General features: G+C 38.4%; 1 protein-coding gene across 16 annotated transcripts in view; it reads left to right on the top strand.

The window, feature by feature from the left end:
• The window catches only part of PDE1C (phosphodiesterase 1C), a 316,420-nt gene that overhangs the window by 269,489 nt on the left and 19,926 nt on the right, over nt 1-27,005 (top strand). For 14 of the 16 annotated variants that reach the window (XM_048075555.2, XM_066992242.1, XM_048075558.2 and 11 more), the window contains 4 exons: nt 3,106-3,226; nt 3,978-4,153; nt 8,665-8,961; nt 12,210-12,284. In XM_048075555.2, the coding sequence (XP_047931512.2) occupies nt 3,106-3,226; nt 3,978-4,153; nt 8,665-8,961; nt 12,210-12,284 (669 nt within the window). Of the gene's footprint in view, nt 1-3,105; nt 3,227-3,977; nt 4,154-8,664; nt 8,962-12,209; nt 12,285-26,589; nt 26,822-27,005 lie in introns of all 16 variants that reach the window. The other 2 variants (XM_066992241.1, XM_066992246.1) reach the window with 2 other exon arrangements.

Below are 27,005 nucleotides of genomic sequence, written 5' to 3'. Positions count from 1 at the left end.
AGAAAGAAAGAAAATTACAGCTTCAGAAAACGTTGAATAAAGGCTGATGAGTGAATGCTTCTGGTTTGTTTGTTTGTTTTGAGATGGGCTTTAGGAAAACTATTCTCTCGTCAGTGTTTGCTGTGGTGGTGTTCTCAGGTGGATTGAATGAACTCTAGGTAGGTGCTTGGAATCACCTCCTCAGTGTGATGTGTTTTATCCTAGTCACTGGGATACAGAAATATTTACCACACTCATTCTATAGAGAAAGAAAGCAGTTGATGAATAGGTCATTAGCATTAGCATCAATAGGTTTTAAAACCCAGGTTCATTACTTTATTTTTTTATTTTTTATTTTTAGTTAGCAAACTAAATCACACTGTTTAAAGTACAGTGTCTTCAGGTAAAAAGAGAGACTGGGGTGGTTGTGTTTGGGAATATGATTTAAGTTACATAATTACTAATAAAGTCCCAAGTTTTGTTTCTATGATAGCAGACTGTTTCCCAATTTTATTGTAATTCCCATTTAAAGATAACATAATTGAGTAACTTATTCAGGCTACAGAGGAAAAAATACCACACACACTCTGCTTCAGTACAGAGATAATTATATTACCCTTGTCTCAGTGTTACTATAAAAAGTTATACGTCTTCAAGTTTGTTCACCTGTGGTCCCTTGTGCTACCTCTGCCTGCATTTGTTAATGAGATGCAACACTTCTCCTAGGGAAAGCTCATTTCTTAGATCTAACACTTAAAACTGGACTTTGTTTTTATGCATGAATGGCAAGTTTCTCAGTAACTGGATCCCACCACCCCATTGCTGAAGTTAGTGACACAGTCATGCACGTGATATCAGAGATTTGCATGTCTCAGGGTTGTTAGTGGTGATGAAGCAATTGGCAGTGGTATTACTTGCCAAGCAGAAGTGATAAGATATGATGGGTTGGATTTCTTTGGTCATTAAGAAGTAAAAAAAAAAAAAAATAGGAGAATGCAAGAGATGTATAGACAGGCAGACACACCCACATGTAAATAAAATTCTCAGTATCCTCAGGGTTCCTGTGGCACACTTAATACTGTTATCAGTCAGCACAATTTCTAATGTTTATAAAAATTGTATGAAGTTTGTTGGGGTTATCTGGATTGTGATCTAGTACACAGTTTCCTGTTGTGGCTTCATATTGCATGCATTTCTGATTAACACCCAGGGAGGAAGGGAATTATTTTTCCGTAAGTTTGAATAGATAAGACTGTCCCAGTGTCATGGAGGCACATGATTCAGATGTTCAGATAAGACCAAAGGTTTGGTATTGCACAACGTTTTCCCCCCAGTTTACAAAATACTGTGTAATATACGGAATATACAGAACTTGCAAGTAATGTTTCATTCAGGCTAGACATGAAAATACACTTAATTATCCATTATTTTAGAAATATAGTAAAAATCACACAAGAGAAATGGAACCGGAAGGATGTTCAACTGCTTTGCACTCTATATGTGTCTCAAAGCATCTGTATATGCAGGTGCCTGGCTCATGAGGTCTCTTCTCTTTTTACTGTTCTGTTATCACCCAGAATCACCAGTGTGTGCTGTAACACATCATGATCCAGTCAGAGAGATTTTAATTGTATGAACATCCAATTAATAGTTAATAATTACTAAATCTTTAAAAATGTAAGTTGATAATCTTTTCCTAGAGGATCTACTACTCTATTTTAACTTCATGGAAAATTCTCAGCCAAACCCCACGTTGAATTGGAAGCAATCTCAAGACTGTATGGTAGCAGTTTAGAGAAGTGTATTTGATAATGAAGTTGTAAAGTATCTGTGGATGGACTGAGAAATCTGTAGTTTGTATGACTTATGGTGGAATTCAATATGAATTATGATGGAATGTGGACAACGTCAACCCTTATACCACTCTATATGAGCATCATTGGGAGATTCAAATAAATAAAGAATAAATGTTATTAAAAATCAGTCCACCATAGGGTGGGGCTGAAGACTCTGAAATGTCTTACTGTTGTGGTTTTGTGTTGGCAAAATGGGGCAGAATTAAGATAATTTAGCAATGTGGTATCTGGTCCATAGACATACATAGTAATAGAGCAAAAATTGGTGCTTTAGGCCCCAGAGCTAACACAGAACTGGAAACCATGGCCTGAATGATTTTTCCTGCCATCATGGGCAACATTGCCGTGGTCATCTAGTGTAGAATAAAATAAAAATACTGCAGGTTCTCACACATCAGTAGCCACTAAAAGCCCAATACCGTACTTCAGGTCCAGAAGGGAAAGAACTGAATCGCCTTAGGAGATATTAAGGACATTGGCTACCTATAGCACTAAGAAATTTGCCAAATGAAGTGTTAAGATGAACATAAGAAATAGCTCTTGCCCTAAGTAAGGATTTGTGGGAAGGCCCCTCACTCTCACATTTTATCTGCGCAACTTGGATTTTCTTTCATCTCTTGAGTTTGTGGCCACAGGGCCCTCTCGTCTGCCCTTCCCAACATTCAGATCAGAGTTGTATCCGTCTCTGCCAAACTGTATATTGAAGTAGAAGTGATTTGGTCCTTATTTTTTTTTTCTTTACTTATGTCAAAAATGGGTGGAATAACGATCAGTAACAATATGCAGGGTGAGCACTGAGAAGAGAATATTCACAGCAACCTACTGATATGCAGTAAGGGAAGTGTGTATATAACTTCACACCAGCAGAGCTTACCAATATTATTCCTGTTATTATTCCTGTTATATAAATTTTCTGCTTTTAGAGATTTCATTTCTGAAACTGGGTTTTAACCAAATCCGTTAAAAATTTGGCTTAAATATCACACTCCTCATATGAAACAAATTCCGATGCATCTGTTTGTGTTCTGATTTGCAAGGTTCTTTCCAGTGTTTAAGGAGGTACCTTTTATTGTATGCTATACCCAGGCTTCTGGGTCAGGTGTTGACATGTAACTCCATTTTTGTCTTGTAGTATTTGCTGATCCCTCTTTCAATGAAGTATAATTTTTTTATTCTGTCTTCCATGGTGAGGTTGTCTGTGAACACTGAAGCAGTGCCTCCACAGAAATCCTTCTTTCACCTGCTTGGCTGTGCTTACATTTCTGATCAGGTTTCATTGATTTCATCGTGGAGCCCACTTTTACTGTGCTAACTGACATGACTGAGAAGATTGTGACACCGCTCATTGATGAAGCTTCCCGCTCTGGCATGTCCGGATTCAGGCGTTCCAGGTGAATAACCACGCATCCTCTCCCTTCAATCCACATCTGTTGCTCTTGCACTCAGCTACCCTGGTTTTCCCTCTGTACTGTATGTCAGCCATGTGGTTTAAAGCCTGTTGTCCATACTGCCAATAAATACCACAGCTCACCTTGTGATGTGATTTTGTTGCAGGGGAACCCCAGCCCAAGGCAGGGCAAAGAGCGGAGCTGGCATGAAATTAAGCCATGCCTCCAAAGGCAGCAAACACAAATGGTTGTAGCCATTTGTAGATCGGGTAAACTTCAGTGCTTTCTCAGTCAGTAATATCAAAGAGAAGGTAGAGAGTGTCACTGTGAGGCACTCATTTCTACATGCTAGAAGTGTTTGAAATACAAAAGAGAAATGGGAAGTATCTGCACGCTTGACTGACAGTATTTAGGGTTAGTGAATATTTAGGGAGTGAAGATGCACAACAAAAATAATCTAGGCAACACTTTGAGTGATTCTTTTTCTAAGGGACTGTGGATACCAAAAAATAATAATAGAAAAGCTGCCTTTTATTTCTAATACTGGCTCAGATTGTGCTGTTTGCTTTAACATTGATTGCTCTGGGATGGAAAGGAGGGAAGGAGGGGACTATGAGAGAGAACCTATTAAAGCTTATCTTTATTTTTTTCTGTTTGACTCTGTTATCTAGACTTACAGTAATGATTTCTTCTTAGCTGTATTTGGGTGTATAAGCTACTGATTTCTGCTGTGTTTTGTGATGTTGTGTCCCAGTCTGAATAGCATTAGTCCCTCTGATGTTAAAAGATCAAGTGTCAAGAGCACTGGGTCAGAAGGAAGTGCCTCACTCAACTGCTCCATTCTCACTGTGGACTTCAAATGTTTTAAAGCCACCTGGACTGAGGTGGTGCAGCAGAACCGGGAGAAATGGAAAGCGCAAGCCACCAAAGGTAACAGCCAGACTTCTCAGTGAAAGAATAAAAATTATTTTGACCTATTCTTCTTCAAGCTCTTCTTCAATCAAATTATTCTCCAAGTAAGCACTGTTAGTTTGAAAGAATCTGCTTTTCAAGGTCAACAACCTACAGTGAATTCAGAAAGATAGGGATATTGTGACTCATCTGTGCCTTATATGCTTCTGTGTGTTGCAAGTGTATATAATGAAGAGGATTTGGACAATGGGACGAAAAAGAAGAAACTGTAAGGGAGGTCCCCTAAAGTCATGAGTCAGACTCAGAATGAGTGCAAAAATAGCTGTAAAAGCATTTTTAGAGATAGGTTATCAATTGTTCACTGTTAAGTTTGAAAGAAGTATGAACGACACTTCAGGGGAAAAGGCCGACATATTCTGGATTCACGTCAGGCTTCATATTTGCAGCCGTAACTTGGATGAAGAATTAGGAAGTATGCTCATGATGTCATGAATCTGTGCAGAACTGCAGATATTTCAGAAGAATATGAGGGCTGTGTTGGCTGCAATCTGACCAGGAGTCAATATCATTATTCTATGTGGGGGGAAGCCAAAAAAACACACAAAAAAATGGTTCATTTAAGCTTTAGAACAAAAGAAAGCAGAATGTGTCACTGTTTAATTTTTTTTTCTTCATGAAATTCTTCATGATACAATGTCCACTCTGAGCTGAATGCTTGTTACTAAACTCGTTATTTAATTAAATTGTTGTGTTTTATGTAAATGGAAGGAATTTGATTTTAATGTTTTATGTGGCTCTGTCTTTAGAGCTGATGGAAAATTTGGCTTAGTTGTTTCATCTGCCAGAGCAGATTGCTCCTCTCCAATTGAAAGGCTTGTCTAAAGGTGCAGGAAAGCATGTATTCAAATTAAATTTTCCTGGGTGACTAAAACTTACCATTCAGGAAAAGCCTTTCTAGACATTCTATGAAAATAAAAACAAAAGCATAATTCAAAATCTCCTTATTTATTATTTTTTAAATACTTTTTAGGTTTTTAGTCGATATTAACTATTTTACCTTTCTTTTTGGACCAAACAAATTCAAGCTAATCAAACAAGCAAAGCATTTAATACGGTCACTGTATCAAAGTATGAGTATTGCGTGAATGATGGCGATATAGTTAACTATTTTTAAGTATTTCACTTCAACATGAGCTGTACATATTTGCTTATCTACAAAGGATCTACTAGATAAAAATCCTACATGCAAATGAGACCTATGGGGAAATAAATAAATAAATATAGAGAGTAGATCATAATAGATTCTGGATATTTAACTTTTAAATGTGCTTTGTACCCACTTGCAGCGACTGCTTTGCATAAAGACTTTTTTTCTAAATGTGTACATGTAAATGTCAAGGTATGATTCAAGCGGATGTGCACACATTACTTAACTAATGCTACTACTGATAATATGCCTTAATGCAGTATTTCATATTCTTTATTTACAGATTACCCTGCCAATAAGTGTTTGATTATTAACACTTTAACTGGAGAGGAAAATGTTTTATTTTTAAGTACCTCATAAGAAATAATCCTTCTAGCAGATCCTGAAGATAGAGTCTATGAAACAATTCGTTCACTTCAAAGTGGAGCATACACCAGCCTGCATTATTAGACATGGGGGACCCTTAAGTAAAGCATTTTATCTTTACCCTTCTGACAGCCCTTAGCCCTGAATTGTTTATTAACTTTACTTTTTTTGCCAATCTTCATCACCAATAGCTCTGATCAGAGACCCAGTTTATGAGTTAAAGGACAGGAGATTCAGAAAGCATTGTCAGCTTCTTTTTATCTGAATTCATAGGCATTCAGATAATTTCTGTGTTTTTGGGTGCATTTAACAATACAGGCATGCCTAATTTTTTTATCCTGAAAAATATACATAAACATAAGTCTCAGCACGCCTTTGGATGGTCTGTGGACTAAGAAACTCTTTTTGGACTCCAGAGCCCTTGCATCAAAACCTTTGCTCACCTGCTGTCTTGCTCCTGACTTGCAGCAAGTCTCTGAGCCCTCCTCCATCTGCCTTGCCTATCTTAGCCATATGCAGCAGGGTCTTCCACACACTAGGACTTTAAACTGCCGACCCCTGTCAAACCGAAGTCTAGCAATGTATCAAGATGCTCTGCCAATATAAAAATAAGAATTATTATTAGCAGGCAGATAAAGCATTTAACTGTTGATTGACAGAAAATAGCAACTGGGGATCAGATGGGAAGGAAAAAATATTATCATCATCATCATTATTATTATTGCTGTTGCTATTATTATTATTATTATTATATAATGTGTAGAATACTGCATCATCATTATTATTATTGCTGTTGCTATTATTATTATTGTTGTATAATGTGTAGAATACTGTATTCCCTTTGGTAATGGCATTGTCTCTAGATGTATCAGTGAGCTATTTTATCCCGAGTATGGTATTTATAGAAAATGTATTGGACTGTGTGGGCAAAGTAAGTAGGTTTATTACTGAGCTCTTTTGCTTAAAGGATCTTCATTAAATAGATACAAATTAAAACCTGGAATAAACAAACACCCTGATGTGCAAAGCACCATGTGGATAAAGTATTTTCTGACACTAATTTTGACAAGAGGCACTCATCCAGCAGTTCTGTAGCAAGCCCCAGCCTCCTGAGCTGAATCTCTCTCTTGTGGTTCACGTGCAAAATGCAGATTTTTTTTCAGATCCTCAAATGAGAGAGAGCCTTGTAAATACCATGAGACTCCAGGGAAAATATCAATATACATAGCTGGGCTATCTATGGAAGCTACCATAGATTTCAGGAATGATTAATAAAGTGAGGGAGGCTCATATCTAATTTAATTATATTTTCATGTGAGCCATAATTTATTCATTTAGAAATTAATTAACTTCAGCTGCTGACAAGGAAATACAGATTGGCATTTCTTATAAAGATGGCTTTCCCCCTTTCTCTCTTGTATCCCATTGGTACATTTTTCTCAAAACTGGTTCTGATTCACTTATCAGAAGAATTTGAGAAGACACTTGCAAATTCTTTTGTAATTTTTCCTTTGTATCTAAGACACTGCTCCTGTAAGGACGAAAACATCTTCCCTGTAGGTGTCAAGAATGCTTCCATTGGACTGATGTAGACTTTACTCATTGATTTGCAGGATCTGCTTGTCTGCTCATCAACTTACACAATCTCTCAGAAACCAGGAGATACATCTATCTGTGATTCCTATCACAAATAGAGTGCAATTGGTTGTCCATGATGGGTTGATTGGTGGGCAGGGCTATTGCAGACCCTGAAATCCTGAATGCAGGCAATATGAGATATACTGAGCTTTATAGTGCAGTCACATCTGAATGCTTAGTCTCACTACAGATACAGATATGTTCTGAAGCTGAATGAGACTCCAAATTGAGCGTGTGCTAAGCTATGCAGTTGCTTTTGCAGATTAATTCTTTAGTGATTGTGGAAAAGAGGGAGAAAATTATGGAGTGTCTGCCCCAGAGGCTGTGCACACCCAGCCATGTTTATTAGCTTGAGCACTGTGCTGAGGGTCTGTGGTTGCATCCTGCTTTCCAGTGCAACGCAGGAAACCACACAGGGTTTATGGCCTGCAGGTGAGTCTGTGCAGGTCTGCTGTACCTGACCTGGGCAAGAAATGTAGTGGTCTCAATACCTGGAGCCAAAGTAATTTGTAACCTCTGTTATAAGCGTGTCCTGTTGCACCAGGACCCAAGACCTGGATATGAACAAGAACAGTAGCTTGAATGGGAGAAATTGGCTTCTGTCTTTTTATTATTATTTTTTTCTTTTTTCCTGAATGACAGTACTTTGACATACTGCTGTTGTTTAACACTTGCTTTGGAGTTTATATCTTTGCATAATTTCTGTTTAACTGCAAGACTTTGGGGGATAGAAGAGCAGGTACTGGTAGCAATATATTAGTTTGCTAAGAAAGTTCAGAGATAGAAAGAAATGATAACAGTAAGCAGAAACTAAGAGCTTAGGAAGCTGGAAGTGGAAGCAACCTGGGACAAGCAGGAAAAAAGTGGATTTTTGAAGAACCAAGGCTTTTTAAGAGCTTAGACTTACATGGTACAACATGAGATAAAGTAAATGTGGTTTGACTAATTCCTGTGTGTTAGGAATGGAGGTAACCTTGCCCCTAAAGCCTTACATAGCTGATAGATCTTTTTAATTTGTCTTTCAATATTTTTGAGGAACTGCATTGTCAAAGGGGAACCTTATATGCTAAAAAAATGGACCTGCACATGAGATACAGTTAGGCCAACATAGGATATTTTTTTTCAGAGTACTTTCTTAAATATTCTCCTGTGCTCTTTTTCCCTTGTCAAGTCAATTCCTATACTTACCTAAGTAAAGCTTGTTTGCGTGTAAAAAGCTGAAGTAGATTTAGATGTGTGAGTTGTATCCTTCTTGTCAAATTGACTGATAATCGTGATTTCTTTTCTCATTTTGCTTCTCTCTTTGCTGAGGATGCAGAAGAAAAAGCTAAGAAAGAAGCAGAGGAAAGTGTTCATCAGGGAACAGATGAAAAGAAAACAGATGAAAAGGATGAAAAGCCAACTGAAGATGTGACAGCAGCAAAGACAGAGAACAGCAAAGAAACAAATCCTGGGGAAAACAAAAATGCAGATTCCAATGAGAGTCATGTAAATGGGACTCAGCAAACTGGGATGATCAAACAAGAAATCTCTCAAGGAAAAAATGCACCTAGGACAGATAAGGGGGTGGACTCTCATCAGACAGTGAGAGAAGAGAAGCAGCATGTCCAGAATGGTGAGTTCTCTCCTTCCACTGAAAGCTGAATCTAGCCCTAAAACCACTATCACACCTCAGAGATGGGAGCAACTGGTGTCCTGAAAAAGGATGTTCCCGGACCCAGGGCCTTTTCCTAGAAGTTGGTGTAGGTACCTCCGTATGGGAATTGGAAACTGTAAATAAACTCCCAAGTAGTATTTTTCCATAAAAGATGGGGTTCGTCAAACCTGTTTGGGTGCTTTTGGCAGAAAGGGCAACATTTTCTCATGGAAATGAAACAGCTTGTTTTGATACACACTTAAAAGCTGAAACAAATTGTCGTGGTTCAAAGAATAGCTTCACTACTTGGTTAACTGAAAGAGGAGATGGAAAAGTTATAAATGCTTTTTAAGGCCTATTTAAGTTATCTTTTAACTGATTTTCAGATGTAAATATGTTTTGGGACAGAAGATCATTCCCCCCATCCCCTATTTTTAAGTGCAATTTTATTTATGTCTCCCTTACTCTATTAGGGCAAACATGAGCCTTTGAGATTTATTGTCAGAAAACTGACACCCAGTTAAAATAAAAATCGCATTTTATACCCAAAGAAAGTTTGACAAAAGTGAATATTGCATACCAATTAAAAGAAATGATTAGACCCATGAGAACAGATCAGTTGTCTCTGGGCCATTTCATTGTCCTTCTCTCCCCAACTCCTGCTCCCTTAGGCCTTTAGCAAAAGATGGCAGTATATGAGTCTTCTCACCAGTATGGTAGTGTCAGCCAGTCCCAAAACAGCAACACGTTCAGACTCAGAAACATTCTCTTAGAAAAATAAGCTGTCATACTCTGTTATGTATGGGGATTTTTCTTCAGACAGTGTTATGCAGGTGATCAGGAATGGGCCGCCCAAGGAGACAAAAAGGTTGGGGACATATGAAATCCCCTTTAGGTTGCAACAGGTTTTGCTTCTGAAATCCTTTGTTTTAGACACTTCTAACAATACGGGGACTAAGTGTGCTCTAGTGATTTTGACAGTACCTATTTCTGCAATGTCTCTCTGCTGCAGGTGTCAAAAATGCTTTGAAAGGAATTATAATGATTTATGAAAATTAGTGTCTTCCTCAGGAAAAGAAATTCTGCTCCTTAATTTATGGGAGAAGGCCTTTATGAGGTACAATCACTGCAGAGACTTTGGAGACTGATGAAATCTATCATTCACATCTCTAGGTGCACCACAGCTTCCTTTATTCTATGCCTATATGTTAATATCTCATTGTAAAGTATTCACCTTATTATTTCTCTGCCTTTGTAATCCCTTTCAGAAAGATCATTATGATCATCGTTTTGCTCTGCTGCTGGCAATATGGCAGGGTAGATATTACAAAACTAAGAAGTCCCCTATTCATAATAAGATATTCAATGAAAGTTCAGAAATTGTCATCAGAGGAGTTTGAATTCTCTCTCCATCACTCACTGCCCTTGTGCTTTCTCAGAGACGTCAAACTGAGAAATAATATATGTGTGTGTGTGTTCATGATCATTACCTACACACACTTAGGGTCAAGCAGCTTCTATAGGCAATGGTTAAAGAAAGCATTATTAGCTTATCATTACCATCTGCTGTATGATGGTGGAGGGAATGCGAGAGACTTCTGTGCTTTGCTAGGTACGTTTTCATTTCATTTCCTGAAGACAATGTCCTTCTTTTAGAGGCCACCTTTTTCAAGCAGACACCTCAGACCTACTTGGAGCTGCTCATACATCTCTGTTCAGATTAAACTTTCCAAAGGAGCCTGAGTCAGTGGCAGTATGATTAGCTAAGGAGTTGCTGTCTGTCCTGTCTTCCTGCTTACATTTTTCTCTCTCACACACAGTGAGCTTAATAAGAAAAGCATGAAAGTTTTGGCTCTAAACGAGAACTGAACAGGACATGTTTTTTCCATCTTGTTAAATATTTTAAGATTTCAAAACCATTCTCCTGTTATACTATGATAAAACTTAATTGGACAGTTATCAATTCTCTGTCATACAAGAATAACAATTATTCCAGTGCTTAGGGAACAATGTAGAAAAGAGAAACTTTGCTTCTCTACAATTTCTGGTTTTGGGGCTATTCCAAAAATAAATATTCATTGGCCATAACTGTTTTGAAAGCAGATTGGGTCCTTTATAACATATCAATACCTATAATCTTGATCCAAAGCCCATGAAGTAGTTGTAATAACAAAATAGTAATACAGCTGGAATAAGCATCACTTTAATACAGCTATGCAATGTACAACTCACATTTATAAAATTCTGAGGTGAGACTCATTACAGCTTTTTCATGTTGAGGTGTGGGTCACAAATTTACTGCTATTCCTTTCTGGGGGGAAGGACAGGATGCCTGCTCCCATTTGTGCAGGCTGTCGCTTCTTCTCTGGACATCTGAAGGAAGGAGACCTTCTTTGAAGCTGTTTAGACACAACAGCTAAATGAGCCCTGTTCTACTAGATCTGTCCCTTTAAGTTATTTTTTATTTGCTCCTGCATTTGGAAACAAAACTTTCTCATTCAGTGAGGGAATAGTCTGGGAAGGTCTGATGTGCTCTGCTGTATGACTAATAGAGAATATAAAATGAGAACGACTCTGATTAACCTTCATGGCTTCATAAAATATACCCCAGCTCCAGCTGCCATTTTCACTCTGCATCAACAGTTGTAACACCAAAGACCTTGCTTTACTGGTTTGCTACAGACTCTAAAACCAGTGATCAATGCTAGGATGCTTGTCTGTTCCCTGTTATCAGCATAAAAGGACCAACCTAAATGAGTCTGTGGAAAAAGAAAACTGGTAAGAGAAAGTGTGACAAAATTATGTAGGACTGTTTGGGATATCTAAGGTGGTTCTTTAATGCAGAGATATATGATGAAGTCTCACAGGGTTTTACTCAGTCTTTTAAAAGCATATTTTTTTAAGATTCCTGATTTTGAAGTGAAGGTGGTGTTCATGTTTTTAATGGCCTACATGCAGCCAGAGGAAGTATGAGTTTGAATGTGCACTTAGAAGTGTTAACAGTTAGAATAAATTTAAAAGGAGATTGTGAAGCTTGATTTTCAGTAGGAGTCGGAAAAACTGTGCCTGGTGCATTATTCTATGATAATATGTTAATCATAGTTCATTGTGATACTTCCTCCTAAGGAACATCTCTATTTGATGTTGCAATTTGATTGGGTTACAGACATTAATACACTACGGTCTGCATTATAATGCTTATAGTATTTCTTATTGCTTCTTTCTAGGTGAATTAAAGGAAGACAGCAAATCAGACAAAAAAGATCAGTCTAATGTGGGAAATGAAACAAAGAAAACAGATGGTAAGGACTTAAAATTTCACTACATTTTGTCACCCATTTCTATATGCATTCTTTTGTTTTATAAACATCCATAATTTATTCTAAAACCAAAAAAATGTGTGGTAACCAGAAACAGATTTAACAGAAACAGCCATTAGAGCTGACAGAAACCACTGGGGCATTCTGAGCTAAAAGTTATTTCTTTCACATGCCTAGCACCACTTAGTTGTTCTGTTAGTAAACCACCTTCCTTATCAATCAATTTCTGTGCAGTGCCTTCAAGAAAAATCCTGGATTACTGGAGTTGCTCAATAGGAAACATTGATTTGTGAGGTTCTATCTTTCTGAGCTTCTTTGCGCCACAGTCTGCTCTCAGTGAAGACAGGCTGCATGGGGGATGCAAAACACAAACCTAAGAAAAACCCTGCACAAAATGTCTCTGTCTTTTATGATTGCATGTTACATTACACCAATACAATCACAGAGCTTTCTTGACTTAATTGTCTGAGGGAGAATTTGCCAAGTGCTGTTGAACCACATTTATGGGAAACAAGCAGGAATAAGCATAGAGGCCATATTAAGGATGCTATAGGACAGGAATATTGATAAAGCGCTGTTGAACTGAAGCAATCCAAGCTGTAGGACAGTTTCTTGGGCATCTGGAAATAATTTCACATAGCCCTAAGCCTATGTTAAAGGTCCATAGATCTTTTAGTAGCCTCAGCAAAGGAGAAGAACAGCTATAAAGTCTATGGCATGCCTCCTCTTTTGCACCTCCTCAGCTGTGCACCACAGGGCTATGAGGTAATATCTGACCCCTTATTGCTCCTGAAGTGATTGCTTAAGTATTGGATAGCAAAATAAATGGAAACAAATGTTAGAACTAAGGTTTCCTTTCTATATGTCTCAGTTAAATCAACTGAAATACAGCTATCCTTAAACATAAATAGTTCAGTACTTTATTTTGTTGGTTGAGAAAGACAACCTCATTGTAAGCACTGCAATTTAGAATGATGCTGTGTTTAGAATCATAGAATCATTCAGTTTGGTAAAGACCTCTAAGATCATGTAGTAAAATCTTTAACCTAGTGCTAAAATCCACCACTAAACCATGCTATTAAGTTCTAAACCTACATATTTCACAGTATCACAGTATCACAGTATCACAGATTTCTAGGTTGGAAGAGACCTCAAGATCATCGAGTCCAACCTCCGACCTAACACTAAGTACTCCACTAAACCACATCGCTAAGCTCTACATCTAAACGTCTTTTAAAGACCTCCAGGGATGGTGACTCCACCACCTCCCTGGGCAGCCCGTTCCAATGCTTAATAACCCTTTCGGTAAAGAAGTACTTCCTACCATCCAACCTAAAACTCCCCTGTCGCAACTTTCGCCCATTCCCCCTCGTCCTGTCACCAGGCACGTAGGAGAACAGACCAACCCCCACCTCTTTACAGCCTCCTTTAAGGTAACTGTAGAGAGCGATAAGGTCACCCCTGAGCCTCCTCTTCTCCAGGCTGAACAAGCCCAGCTCCCTCAGCCGCTCCTCGTAAGACTTGTTCTCCAGACCCCTCACCAGCTTGGTCGCCCTTCTCTGGACTCGCTCGAGCACGTCCATGTCCTTCCTGTAGCGAGGGGCCCAAAACTGAACACAGTACTCAAGGTGCGGCCTCACCAGAGCCGAGTACAGGGGCAAAATCACTTCCCTAGACCTGCTGGCCACACTGCTTCTTATGCAGGCCAGGATGCTGTTGGCCTTCTTGGCCACCTGGGCACACTGCTGGCTCATATTCAGCCGACTATCAACCAATACTCCCAGGTCCCTCTCGGCCAGGCAGCTTTCCAGCCACTCATCTCCCAGCCTGTAGCTCTGCTTGGGGTTGTTGCGCCCCAGGTGCAGGACCCGACACTTGGCCTTGTTGAACTTCATACAGTTGACCTCAGCCCATCGCTCCAGCCTATCCAGATCAATTAAGTTCTTATTAAGTTCTAAACCTACATATTTCTTGAAGACCTCCAGGGATGGTGACTCAGCCACTTCCCTGGGCAGCCTATTCCAATGCTGCACAACTCTTTCAGTAAAGAAATTTCTCCTAATATCCAACCTAAAGCTCCCCTGGCACAACTGGAGGCCATTTCCTCTCATCTTATCACTTGGGATGTAAGTTGCAAATCCCTTGCTAGTCTTTGTGTGCTGTTGCATGCTGTTTAATGTCTGTTTGTTCTCTTGCAAGGACATTTTCTTCTCATCTCCTTAGGGAAAAGACCAATGCAATGGGACCAGTTGATTACCTTGAGTAAGCAACTGTAACCAAGCAAAGATAATTTGTAGGCTGAATGTTTTTAAGTTTATTTATATGGTTTCCTTGTAAGAAATTACTTAACATTCTTATTCCTCTAGCAAAATGACAAATAAGAAGAAAATGTGATAACTCAATAAAAAAAAAAAAGTAGAACAATTCATCCACGAGTACGTATTAATTTCAGACACATAAATATGGACTTTTTTTTTTTTTTACAGAGCTCCCTTAGCAGCAATTGTTTAAGAAAACTCAATTATATTGTTAGAAAGTCATATTATTTACATACTTTAGATAAGTGTCTGTCAGGAAGACTGTCTTGAACAAGTACCTTTCACAACTCTTTCTTCAGGGATGCAGAAATTAAGAGCTCTTCAGGAGATCATGAATATGTGCACTGCCTTATGTAACTATAATGGCCCCAGAAAGAACAGTGGGTAGAGTGGCACCCCATTGCAGTGGGTGATGGCAGAGCAGAGGCTGTGCTAGAAGACTGCAGCCCTGGCAGGATAAGGTACATGCAGAAAGCTTGGAGCTTCTCTATGCAGGTGCAGGAGTATCAGCCTAGCCAGGAAAGTAGACCTGGGAATCCCTAAATTTAAGGGTCAAGTTAGCTTTGAAGGCTTGCATTCAGGCTCTTGGAAAGATTAGGGGCATCTATTTAGTCAGGCTGGAAGACAAAGAGGTGAGTTTCATGCTGACTTCAAGAGTGAGGTTGTGAATTTGTTTACTTCCAATTTGCCAATCTTTGTGTGCTGTTAGTTATTTAATGACTGTTTTTCTCCTGTAAGGAAACGTTCTGCTCATCCCCCAAGGGAAAAGACCAGTGCAGTGGGACCAGTTGATTACTGTGAATAAGCAACTGTAACCAAGCAAAGACAATTTGTAGGCTGAACATTTTTAAGTCAGAAACTGTAGAGAGAGATTATAACTAATGAACTCATTGACAAAAATAAGGGGGAAAAATTGTGAATGATGTGCATTAAAGAGGAAAGAGTTAGGGTGGCACTTCTGTTTTGACAAATACTGTAAAAGCTCTTCTGTCCATTGCTCTCTCCAGAGCAAATCTCCTTACCAGCCGTGTGATGAGGGATGTGGAGAAAGGAACATTATCCATAGATAATATATAACTGTTTGCAGACTACTGAAATGTTTACCTAAACATGTGCTTTCTCACAAGCTGGTATATGGTCTTTCATGTGCTAGAAAAAAAAAAAAAAAGAGAGAGAAAGAAAGAGGGAGAGAGGGGAGTTAGAAAGATAGATCTACTATAATTCTCCCACTACATGTAGATTGCATGTGGGTGAAATTCAGCCTGGGCTCTAGCAGCATCAAGCCTGATACTTGGGTATAACAGCCTCTGAGTGTTAGTGGCTGAGGGATATTTAGTTCAAACAGGTGCCCATTTGTGTAGATTTATCACATCCTACTTCTTCCTTCTCTTTACCACCCATTAGCATCAGCTAGAGCCCTGCATCCAGCTTTGGTCAGTCAGCCACTCTGTCCTGCTGTGCACCTTCATCTAGGGGAGACAGAGTGCATAAATCTTTGCAGGATCTGTGCCCAATTTACTTTTTGAGCATATACAAAATTTTATTTTAATATGTTGTAACTGGAATACAGACATGCTAAATCATTTGTAGCATATTCATCCTTCTACATGGCAAACAAAGTGGCCAAGGAAATATGAATAAACATCCCATGTGGACACACAGACGCTGAAGTGGCATGCCTACACTGAAGTAAGAGGTGCAATGTATCTGAGTTACCTTTAAGCTACCCACAAACAGATAAGTGTGCATGCCTCCAGAAACAGTGATCAGGCTCTCTGAGACACCAGGAATGTATGCATCTCGACAGAGCTTCACATAACTGAGTCTATCAGTACCCCAGCCAACTACTTTGAAGCTAGCTTGAGGATGGCTGTGTAAGTTGTGATCATGCCTTAGACTGCAGTATAAACTTCAAAATCCTGTGCAAGTCTCTCAAACGTAGGCTAGTGTCCTCTAATCTTCTTGTTACTGTTTTTTTTTCTCCGGGACATACTGCTTGTTATTCAGTACTGACCTTACCTTCAGTTCCAAGAAAAGAGATACGGGGCTTCCATTTCCATATAAAGACACAGTCCTATCAGAGACATCATCAGCACTGGTCATCAGCATCAACATCATTATCAAATGTTTCCCATGGGACAGAACATTTTAAAACCATTTTGGAAAACCTAATTTTCCTATGTGAAATTGTTGCTTTTCATCACTTTGAATGGAAAATTGGAAGCAGTTGCATGTAACTGTTTTTCTCTACATTCACAAACTTTATTTCTGCATTTTTTTTCTACTAACAAAACTTACAATAAAAGAGGAAATTATTTACCTTCTTTTTCACTTTCATGGGTTATCTTTACCCTCATTTTTTTTCCCTAATGGGAAAAGTTTCTGTAGTGTTAATATAAAGTTTTCAGTGCAACTCTTTGTTCTAGGCACCAATTCAATACATTTTATTCTGTTATTCTTTCTCAGCTAGGAGTTACAGAAAATTAGAAGGTTAATTTTTTTGGTGTTTGTCCTGGGAACTTATTCTAGTGGTAACAAGCAAATTTGCAGGTTGCAGCACAGCAATATATGGGATATTTGTACTCATCTCTTGTAGTGCTAGTATGTACACAGAAAGCCTAACATGCACTAGGTATGTGTGACGAGCAATGCTCCCACCTCGTGGTCAGATCATAACCCTGCGTTTCAATAGCACATTCCTCTCTGCAGTGCAACAGCAAATAATATAATACAATATAATACAATATGATATATAATACAATATAATATAAGCAATATGATATAATTAATATAATATAATTTATAATATAAATCCTTTTGAATGTACAGTCTCTATGAAGAGTACATAACAGGCTTACCAGAAATTTAGACCTTAGCTTCTTTCGATTTTATTAAAATATGCTGTTGCTTAACAGCAGTAAAAAGCCTTTCCTAAGGTTCAGTACATTGCCCATGCCAACCCATAGAGCTGTCTTTTGGTCTTAATTTTTCTTGACAATAATTCCTTGATCAGCAAGTGCAAAATTCCTTGATTAGAAAGGTAAAGTACAGGACCTTCATCTCTTTCTGTCCTTGCTGGTACCAAAAATCAAGTGTTTGTGATGGCAGAGTAGCTGCCACAGAGCATTGTTATCTGAGAATGCCTTTGGTGTAGGAATTTTTTTGAGAGAACTTGTAATGGTGATGTCATGGAGCCATGATGATGGCTTCACATTTACTGCAAATATAGTTGAATTAACATGATTCTCCCCAGCTTCAGTCAAGGAGAATGCAACTTTTCACAAAGCTGTTCAGCCAATTAATAATTATCTGTCTTTGCAGCCTTCTGCAGATAGAGTTTTCAGTAGTGCATTATATGTGTTGATCTAGGCAAGACCAATGCATAGCAATGAACACTTGGACTTCTGACAAAGTCCTGATCCTGTAATCTGCCTAATGCCAATGTTGTTTTAAATGAGGCTATGCAAGTGTATAAATGAACATTCACCTATATAGGTAAAAACGTAGATTTCTGGTCATATACATACTAGAGCCATCTCTATTGCTATTCAGAAAGATAGGCTGATTTCTCCAGTATAGTCAGAAGCAAAAAGCCTTTTTCAGTTTGTAACGCCAACATATTGGACTCCTTTCTGTTACGTAGTGCTCTTGATATTGTATGTTAGAATCCAGCAGCAGTGGCAAACTGGAGTTACAATAGTTGAAGACTATTTCTAACGACAATTTCCTTCCTCTTCTTCTTTTATGGCCTGTTATCTGAATTACATTAGAGGTTATTGCCCTAGATCAGAAATTGGAGATCATTGTATACTGTCCTCTGGAAAAGCTTGCCTCAATGCATGAGGACATTTTCCAATCCAAAAGGATGTATTTCACCATAGCTTATCTCTGCTGAACAATTGCTCCATAGTAGTGCAAAATAGGATAGTTGGAGGGAGAAAAACCTTCTGTTCTTTTAAAATCCTTTCTGTGCTCTTTTTTAAAAAAATGAGTGTGTTGTATTTAGCAAGTGACACCTAAGGCAAGTTGGAATTTGCATAGACGGATGTATTCTGAGAAGCTTTTATGCACTTTTAATATTAAATAGAAGATGAACATGATGTGATGCGATCTTTGAAGCTAAATGCAAAATACATTGTTAGCATCCTCACTTCAGGAATATTACATCACCATGGCATGCATACTTGATGAGAATACAGGGAAGACATGGAGAGCTACCTTGCATAAATATGCGTATGTTTTTGCAAGTTGTTTGTTTCACGACTCTATGTGTAAATCTTATGGAAAGCACCTGGTTTTCCTTTGAGACTTTTATGTGTCTCTTTTTCGGCTTGTTTTCCAGGACCATAGTTCAAGCCATGCCATGTATTTAGGAAGTCCTTAGGACTTGGTCCAAAAGTTTGATTGATTTTTACTTCTGCTTTACATAAAGTCACAGAATGTGGATTGTGTGACAAGTTGCAAACTCAGAGGTGGCATTTGGTTTAATTTCAGATTCATGTGAATATTTGGAGTATCCAGATGCATGGTGTAAAAAAATCAGTAGGTACCTAAGTGTGTTTTTGAATAGCTAACTTCACAGGGAGCATTTTCAGGTTACCTTTTATTCTTTGGATGTAGTTCCATTCAGAGATAGCTCCTCAGGGATAACATCCACGGCACTAGAGGTATAGTGGAAATGTGTAACTTGTGCAGTACATTGTGGAAATTCATCCTTGATTTTGCACCATCAACCATTTTATTGCACCATTCAGGGAATGCAGCTGTGATCTTGCTTCTGTTATAGTCCTTACCCCATTTAGGATAATTTGCATGTGCAACGATGTATAGAAGGTTTTACTTCAGCAAGAGGCCAGTCCTTCTTGCTCCCTCCCTCCATAAACTTATGTTCAATCCAGTAACAATCAGGCCTCGTGTTTTCCCTGTGCAACACTTAGTCGCAAAAGAGAAACAAGATCATTTCTTATGGGAACGGTTGAAGGGAAGGAAGAATATTAAATAGCTCCTCAAAAGAGGTTAGTGATTTTTAGCTTTTACCTTGTCTGTTCTGCATGGAACAACTAGTTTCCAACTTGATCAGACCAGCTATAGGTATCTTACTAAACAAGGACTCTGACAAGGTAGTTTAAGTAGAAGCATTAAGAAGAGGGAAGAAATCAACAGAATGGAAATCCAAAGGTAAAGACTCCACTCTATAAACTGCCAGCTCAGTGCTTGATGGGTGGGTACTTTCATGACTTCTGCTTTTTGCGCCTGGTCTCTCTCTGGTGCAGAAGCAAAGAGACATTAGTCCCTTGGGCTGACAGTATTTGAGTATGTCCTGCTCAGTCTGCAGAACCTGGACAAAAAGGAGAGTCACTTTACAGGTTAGTTTTCTGAGACTCTAATACCCTAATAGCAATCTTTATTATTTATTATCATTAATCAATCCATCTCTAGTTTCATTCTTTTCTCTGCTTCTGAACTGCTTCTTAGGTATTCTTAATATCACAACCTGGGACTTGTTGAAAGAATCTTTCATTTCCTATCCACCCCTCCCATGCACCAAAAAAAAACACTCCCCAACTTTTTTTTCTTGCCATGAGAGAAAGAAAGCAATTACTTCTGTCTGACCCAGAGCTAAGAATTATCCTAATTTTTCAGTTTAGTCACTCAAAGAAGCAATTAATTGCTCAGTGCTAATTACAAAATTCTTAGAGTCATAGAATCATAGAATATCCCGAGTTGGAAGAGACCCATAAGGATCATCGAGTCCAACTCCTGGCACCACATAGGTCTACCCAAAAGTTTAGACCATGTGACTTAAGTGCACAGTCCAATTGCTTCTTAAATTCAGACAGGCTTGGTGCAGTGACTACTTCCCTGGGGAGCCTGTTCCAGTGTGCGACCACCCTCTTGGTGAAGAACCTCTTCCTGATGTCCAGCCTAAACTTCCCCTGCCTCAGCTTCACACCGTTTCCGCAGGTCCTATCACTGGTGATTACGGAGAATAGGTCCCCTGCCTCTCCACTCCCCCTTGCGAGGAAGTTGTAGACTGCGATGAGGTTCCCCCCTCAGCCTCCTCTTCTCCAGGCTGAACAGGCCCAGTGACCTCAGCCGCTCCTCATACGTCTTACTCGTATCTTTGCCTGAAAACTTTGTAGGCTTCAATTATCATTCTGCCTGTGCAGCTCATCCCTTTTGTGACTTGAAAAGCACTAAGGTTTTAGTTTGCATCCATGACAGAACAGGTTTTTATGAAAAACATGATCTAGCATTTACCTCAAATGTGTTCAGAGGTTTGAGTTATTTTTGATTATCAAATGTAGAATAAGCTTTTGCACTTTTTCCTGTAGGCTTCTTTGCATAGTGAGTGTTTAATTTCTTTCCTACATGCTTCATTAGGAAATTCAAATGTATTTGGTGTAACCAAACTTTTGCCAATGTATCCATTGCTCTTTTCTCTGCAGTTAAGTATGTCTATAATGTACTAGTAATCATACAACATATGTTAAAACAAAACTAATCTTTTTCTTCCATCACTGAAATGATTTCAGGTCAAGTGTAATGCAAGCCGTCAAGCAAACATAAAATTCAAGATCAGTGTGAACAGGAATAGAAATTGTTTGAAGTCATGAATGATTTAGGGATAATTATGTGCCAAAACTCAAAAATCAGAATACTTCCTATGCTAATGTCTTTCCCCCTCAGCAACATAAATGTTAAGCACTTGGGACGTCTGCTAAATTAGAATGATGGTATTTAAATTCAGTTACAAAACAAGTATTTAAAATTTTCTCCCAACAGTATTTATATATTTCTTTCCCTTGGTTTAAACAGGACTCATGTACCTTCGAGTAATATTCTGTTCCCTTTGGAAAAAATAATCATTACAAAATTTCTCATCCATAAAAAAGACAGATAATGGAGATTAATTAACTTGTAATATGTATCTGTTTTTTATTTCACTGATCTTCTGAACTTTGTTTCTTAGGCCTCATTCGTCTCTGATGCAACAGAAGGGAGAGAATAGCATAACTATGCAGAATTTACTTCTTCTTCTTGTTAATTTTCTTTAAAAATGCTTTCAAAATGGTTTTAACAGGAGAAAGAATCATCCAGTAATGAGAACTGAGCACTCAGATTTTGGACATCTTCCTTTTATTCAGAGCTCCAGAAGTAGCTGTAACAGTGCTTCTCAGACAGGGACATGTACAACTGAGCACATTTTAACATTCAGGGGAGACAAGAAATACCCAGGCTTTTGGGGAGGTGCTCATAAAATGAAGGGGTCACTCCTGCAAGATGCTGAGTGAGTCAACAAAAGAAATTAAACAGATGACAGGGTCCTATGGAAATTGTTTAGTGATCTGCACCACCAGCTGAAAATATTTGCACTGTTTGTAGTATTAAGGATAACTTCATTTTGGATTATGGGTTATCTGAGACACATTTACTCAGACTGTTACTTCCCCTCATTTTGCACTGCATCAGTAGTAATCATTTTATGACATTGGTTGCCATACAACAATTTGTCATTTTTTTTGTCATTTCCCCCAGTGCCTGGATAGAGCAGAAGGTGGGGAGAGAACAGGCTTTGAATTAGTATTATTCTAAAAAAACTAGGCTTATCTGTTGTGATTAAAGTTTATTGTATTTGAAGTGTCAGAAATATAAGTAAGAAGTGGGTTTATATTCCAAATTTTAAGCAGTCTGAGTATTTCTAAACTTCCATGAATGCTGGAAATTTGGGAAAAAAATGTGTCTCAGGAAAGAGCTTCATAGAAATGTGATGTTTGATGCAAGTTTTTACTTGTTTGGGAAATTCTATATTTTGTTTCAAAATTTGAGCATTTGATTTTTTATTTTTTTTTCAGTTTTATGCAATATTTTAAAATCTGTTGTGAGGGGTTTTGTTTTGTTTTCTTTTAAATAAGTGAAGGTAGAGACTACTTTCAAATACGATATCAGCTTTCCTACAAATACTCAATGTTGATGGGTCAGTCCAAAAGTCTCTTTAGCTTTCCATCACCTACTTTACAACACTTCATAGCAGAGATTTTAATGAAGAAATAATAAAGACAGAGCAACACCTTCCTTCTATAACTTTCTGTCTTCCTCAGAGGAACAAGGTAGAGGACAAATCTTTGACTTGAATAGCCTCTGATGGATTTTTTTCCATTACTTTGTCTAATTATCCTTTGAGTCCTGGTTCACTAGTGTACTGGGCACTCTGAGGCAACATAATTTAAAATTTAAGTGGGCATTATATTAAAAGTCACATCTTTTTATTTGTTTCAAGTTTACTGCTTGATAACTTCATTTGATAACCCCCTTCCTGCACTATAAAAAGCAGTGAATAATTGTTCCCTGTTCACCTTCTCAATGCCTATCACAATTTCATTTGCCTTTTATTAGATTCTTCCCACAGCTCTCCCTTTTCAGGCTATAGAGTCATTGTGCACATAAACTTTGCATATTTAACTTTGCTTCAGGTGAAACCCCTCTGATATCTGCTGTTTATGTTAGAACATAAAACTGACAGTCAGTGTTATACACTATTGTTACTGGGATGCAATGATTTTAATAGAAATGAGAAAACCTGTAGGGTTCTTTTTTTCCCCTAAATTTTCAAGAACAAAGTATACAAAAAACAAAAATGTTCATTTAAAAGTAATTGTATGCTGAAATTGTTGGTTGCTATCTTTATGATTTCGTATCATAAAAGCACGACAAGTTACCCCCGTAGGGGGTTAAATAAGGATGAATACTACTAACTGAGGCTCTCTTCCTCAGCTTTTTCCATGATTAAAACAGAAACTCAAAAATATGTTGGGGTAGTAGTACCTCAAGGGCAGAGTTATTTGTCAGTGTGGTGGGGTTCTGCTATCCTGTAGAAGTGCTCACACAGCATGCCAAACGGATAAGTATTCACACATGCTAAGCACTTCTTTTTCACAAATGAACTGCAAGGTTGCCACAATCTTCTTAGAAAGTCTGAATGTAAAATCCTGGATGTCTGTGATATCATCTTGTGCTTCCCTCATTATCAAAAATGGTTGTAACGTTTAAGGAAAACATTTGAGAAACATATTTAAGAAAAGGAAATAGGAACGATGGAATAACCTCACAAACTTGACATTCACGTTGGAAGTGGTCTTGGTGCTTTCCAAAGCAAGCTAAGTAGTTTATGGAAAAATCATACAAACAAACAAAAACACTAAATCCTTATTCCACATCATACTGCCCTGCAGCCTACATTCAGCATTCAGTTTTTAGGAGATAAGATAGCAGAATTTTCTTTTAAATGAAACTTGGAAACCGTGGGGCTCAGTCTTGCCTTCACAGCGTAGCCCTGCATAGGAGGACACGGGGAGTTGTTTTGAGCTCTCCACTGGAAGCACTTTGTTTTCAGCAACTCGGGAGGAAGGGATGGAGGGAAAGGGCAGGCGCTTGGCTGGGTTGGCAGAGCAGCCACCTTCAAAAACAGTACGGAGAGAGGTCAGCTCTATACTTCCAGCTGGCCCAACAAGCACAGTACCTGAGATGTGTGCTTGGAGAGGAGCATGAGTCATTACAAAGCAGGTGTAGTTCCTGAGTCAGTCTAAACTCTCACCTCAGCCGAAATGCGTCTGGGGCTCTGTTCCTGTTCTCCAACTGGGTAGCAGATTGTGCAAGTTTGCATTAGACAGGCATAATAAATGCCAACTGTTAAAATGGGTAGTTCTTGCAAGGCCTTGGACTCCAAAACATTTGTTTTGTCACAAAAAGAGAGGCAAATGTGTGAGATTAATCACTGATTGTGCAAAACTGACAGCCAGCTTCCTTGCTGTACGGATACAGTTGTATGCTGTGTGAAGGAAAAGACAAATGTAGTATATTTTCACTTTGGTATGTCAGACCATATAGTAACATAGTAAAAATATATATTTGTAGTCCAAAGAGCACATGTTAAAGAGCATGTTAAAAAAGCCCTAGTGTTAACTACAAGCTGATAGCAGAAATGGACTTCATATTCTTGCAGTGGGATCTGGTATCTCGTGAAGAGCTGTAGAAGTCACTGGCATTTCGTTTGTGATCAAGGGGAGGGCCAATAGTCAACCCTGACAAACAAAATAAACTCAACAGTGACACTGAAGGACAGAAACATGTATTCAGATGAGGCTATTTCAGTTAATGAATTTCAATATATGCCAAGTGATCTACAAGTCTTCCAGTGTACAGAGCACTGAATATTTATTCTTTTTCCTCTTTCAATTACCTCCGTTAATATGTATTAATACTTGCACTGGATCTATTGTGCTAAAATGAAAAAGAGGCTGAATCATATCCAAAGTTAAGGTAGTTTTAGGGAACCTACATTGTATCCAAAGGGAAACTCAGCCAGCAAGCCAAAACATTTGCTCCACCAAATAGAAAACCAATTTAAAGCAAATGCTGTATTGAAATGTTCTCATTGAAGCTGATGATGTGGCTGACAGAAGCAAAAGGCAATGTATGACTCAGTTCTCTGCAGGGAACTTCTGAAGTCTGGAAGAAAACATCACATTTATCCGTGTTTCATTAAAAGGGATAGGAGGAGTTAAAAGTCTTGTAAGTATGGATAGCATAAGAAAGGGAGACTTTGGTGGTACTTTGAGCTCTGCTTCAGATTCCTGCTGTGATTCAGCAAATCATTTAAAAGATTCAGAAATAATGACCAAAGCTGTCATTTACTCCACTTACTGGACATGTTCCAAATGATTACCTTTCCTTCTGGGTCAGTATCTTCTCTTTTAAATATGTCTAATGATACATCTCACAGAATTATTATGATCCTATTAATGACAGTAAATCAGGCCGAACTTTTTAGATGGGAGACATCAAGAAAGTGTAGCACTATTGTTATGGCTGCTGCTACTGCCCATTGAAGTACCACTGTCTGTAGTGCTGGCAGTGTGACAACTCAGTCTAAATAAATCCAGTGAAATGCTAAAAGCTTAATTCTTCACAACAGTGTCTTTAGACTCACATCAGTGAGCAAGATATTGTTGTAGCAACTTACAGGGGACCATCCTGAAAGAAGATTCCCTGCTAACTACATGGTAGAAGAAAATGATACCAAGTCGAGCCACTGCTATGCATTAGAGATGATGCAATCTAGCAGCAAAATCTTAGATATTTGTTTTGTTGATTCTTTTTGCCTTTGCTTAAATAAATAATTAAATAAGCCAAAAGCATATTCTTGAAGAGAAGAGAAGCTGGTTTTCTGAAAGGGACACAAAGAGACTGTGATATGATCACATTTTCTGAGGCATGCACAGCATTGCAGGTAAATTCATCTGTCCCTGGATTGAGACTCCTTGCCTGAGAGATTCTTTCAAATGCACTTTCAAACTCTGCTGACATAAGTGTTGTTAGAGTAACAGTAGCTAAGCAGAGTGTCAGGCATACTCAGAGAAACTGGCTTGGCCAATATAGAGTAAAATATTCATGTTCCTGTTGGAAGCTTTTCCAGAGGATTCCTTAAGAAGGGTGTGAGGAAGGTTTCTTGCCCATATTTCTTCTTCAAGGCGATTTATTCATTGTGAAGATTCCTTTGTGGCATAACTATATAGAAATCAACCTATCATTATTCAGGTTAACATAGTCAAATATAGCCTAATTTTGAAGCCAGGGGATTTGGTAGTATTCACCCAAAGAGTTAATTCTATTAGCTCCATTTAATCATTCTATGTTTCTCAAGAGATCAAGGAATTTAATTATTTAAGGCAAATATAAACTCTTAAGTGGGTCCTGAATATTTTTATATTGTATCTTTGCTGTGAGAGATGGTTTCGTAAATAACTTGTCTCTAGATACCTGACTTGTCAGAAGTTCCTTGTACAGGAAGACAGCCCGTTATTACCCTATGGCTAGGAGTAATACTGACAAGCTTCTCACAGGGATATTTTTCCTTCTGTTGTGAATGTGTAGCTCTGATAGTGTCTTTTGCTGTTATTTGCTCCTAGATGTCATACTCAAGAACCTATTAGACTTTATTTGGGCTGAATACTCTCAACGAGAAGATGGCTTCTCTCCACCAACATGTATTTTGATATTGTATATTGTTTTGGTATTTTCTAGTCAACACCTACAGATATTATATAAAGATTGGCGACATTACTCGCTACCCGGGGCAAATAGTTGCTGGAGATTAGCAAACTGCAACCAAATTTACACAGCATCATAATTGGATCAGAGGTACAGTTTTGCACTTACTGTATTAAGTCAGCTTTCTGTTACAGACAAGTCAAGCAGAATGTAATATGCACATCCTTTCTTAGGTCTCAAACACCCATCCATCCTGGAGGCACTGCTTGTCATTGCAAACTATTGGGGAGACAGGAGCTTTTTAAAAAATAGTACGCTTTTGTGTTTGGAGCAT

Source organism: Anser cygnoides, chromosome 2 (genome assembly GCF_040182565.1).
Source record: "Anser cygnoides isolate HZ-2024a breed goose chromosome 2, Taihu_goose_T2T_genome, whole genome shotgun sequence".
NCBI classification, from domain to species: Eukaryota; Metazoa; Chordata; class Aves; order Anseriformes; family Anatidae; genus Anser; species Anser cygnoides.
The sequence above is the reverse complement of the archived record's forward strand: the minus strand, read 5'-3'. Positions and strand labels throughout refer to the sequence as shown.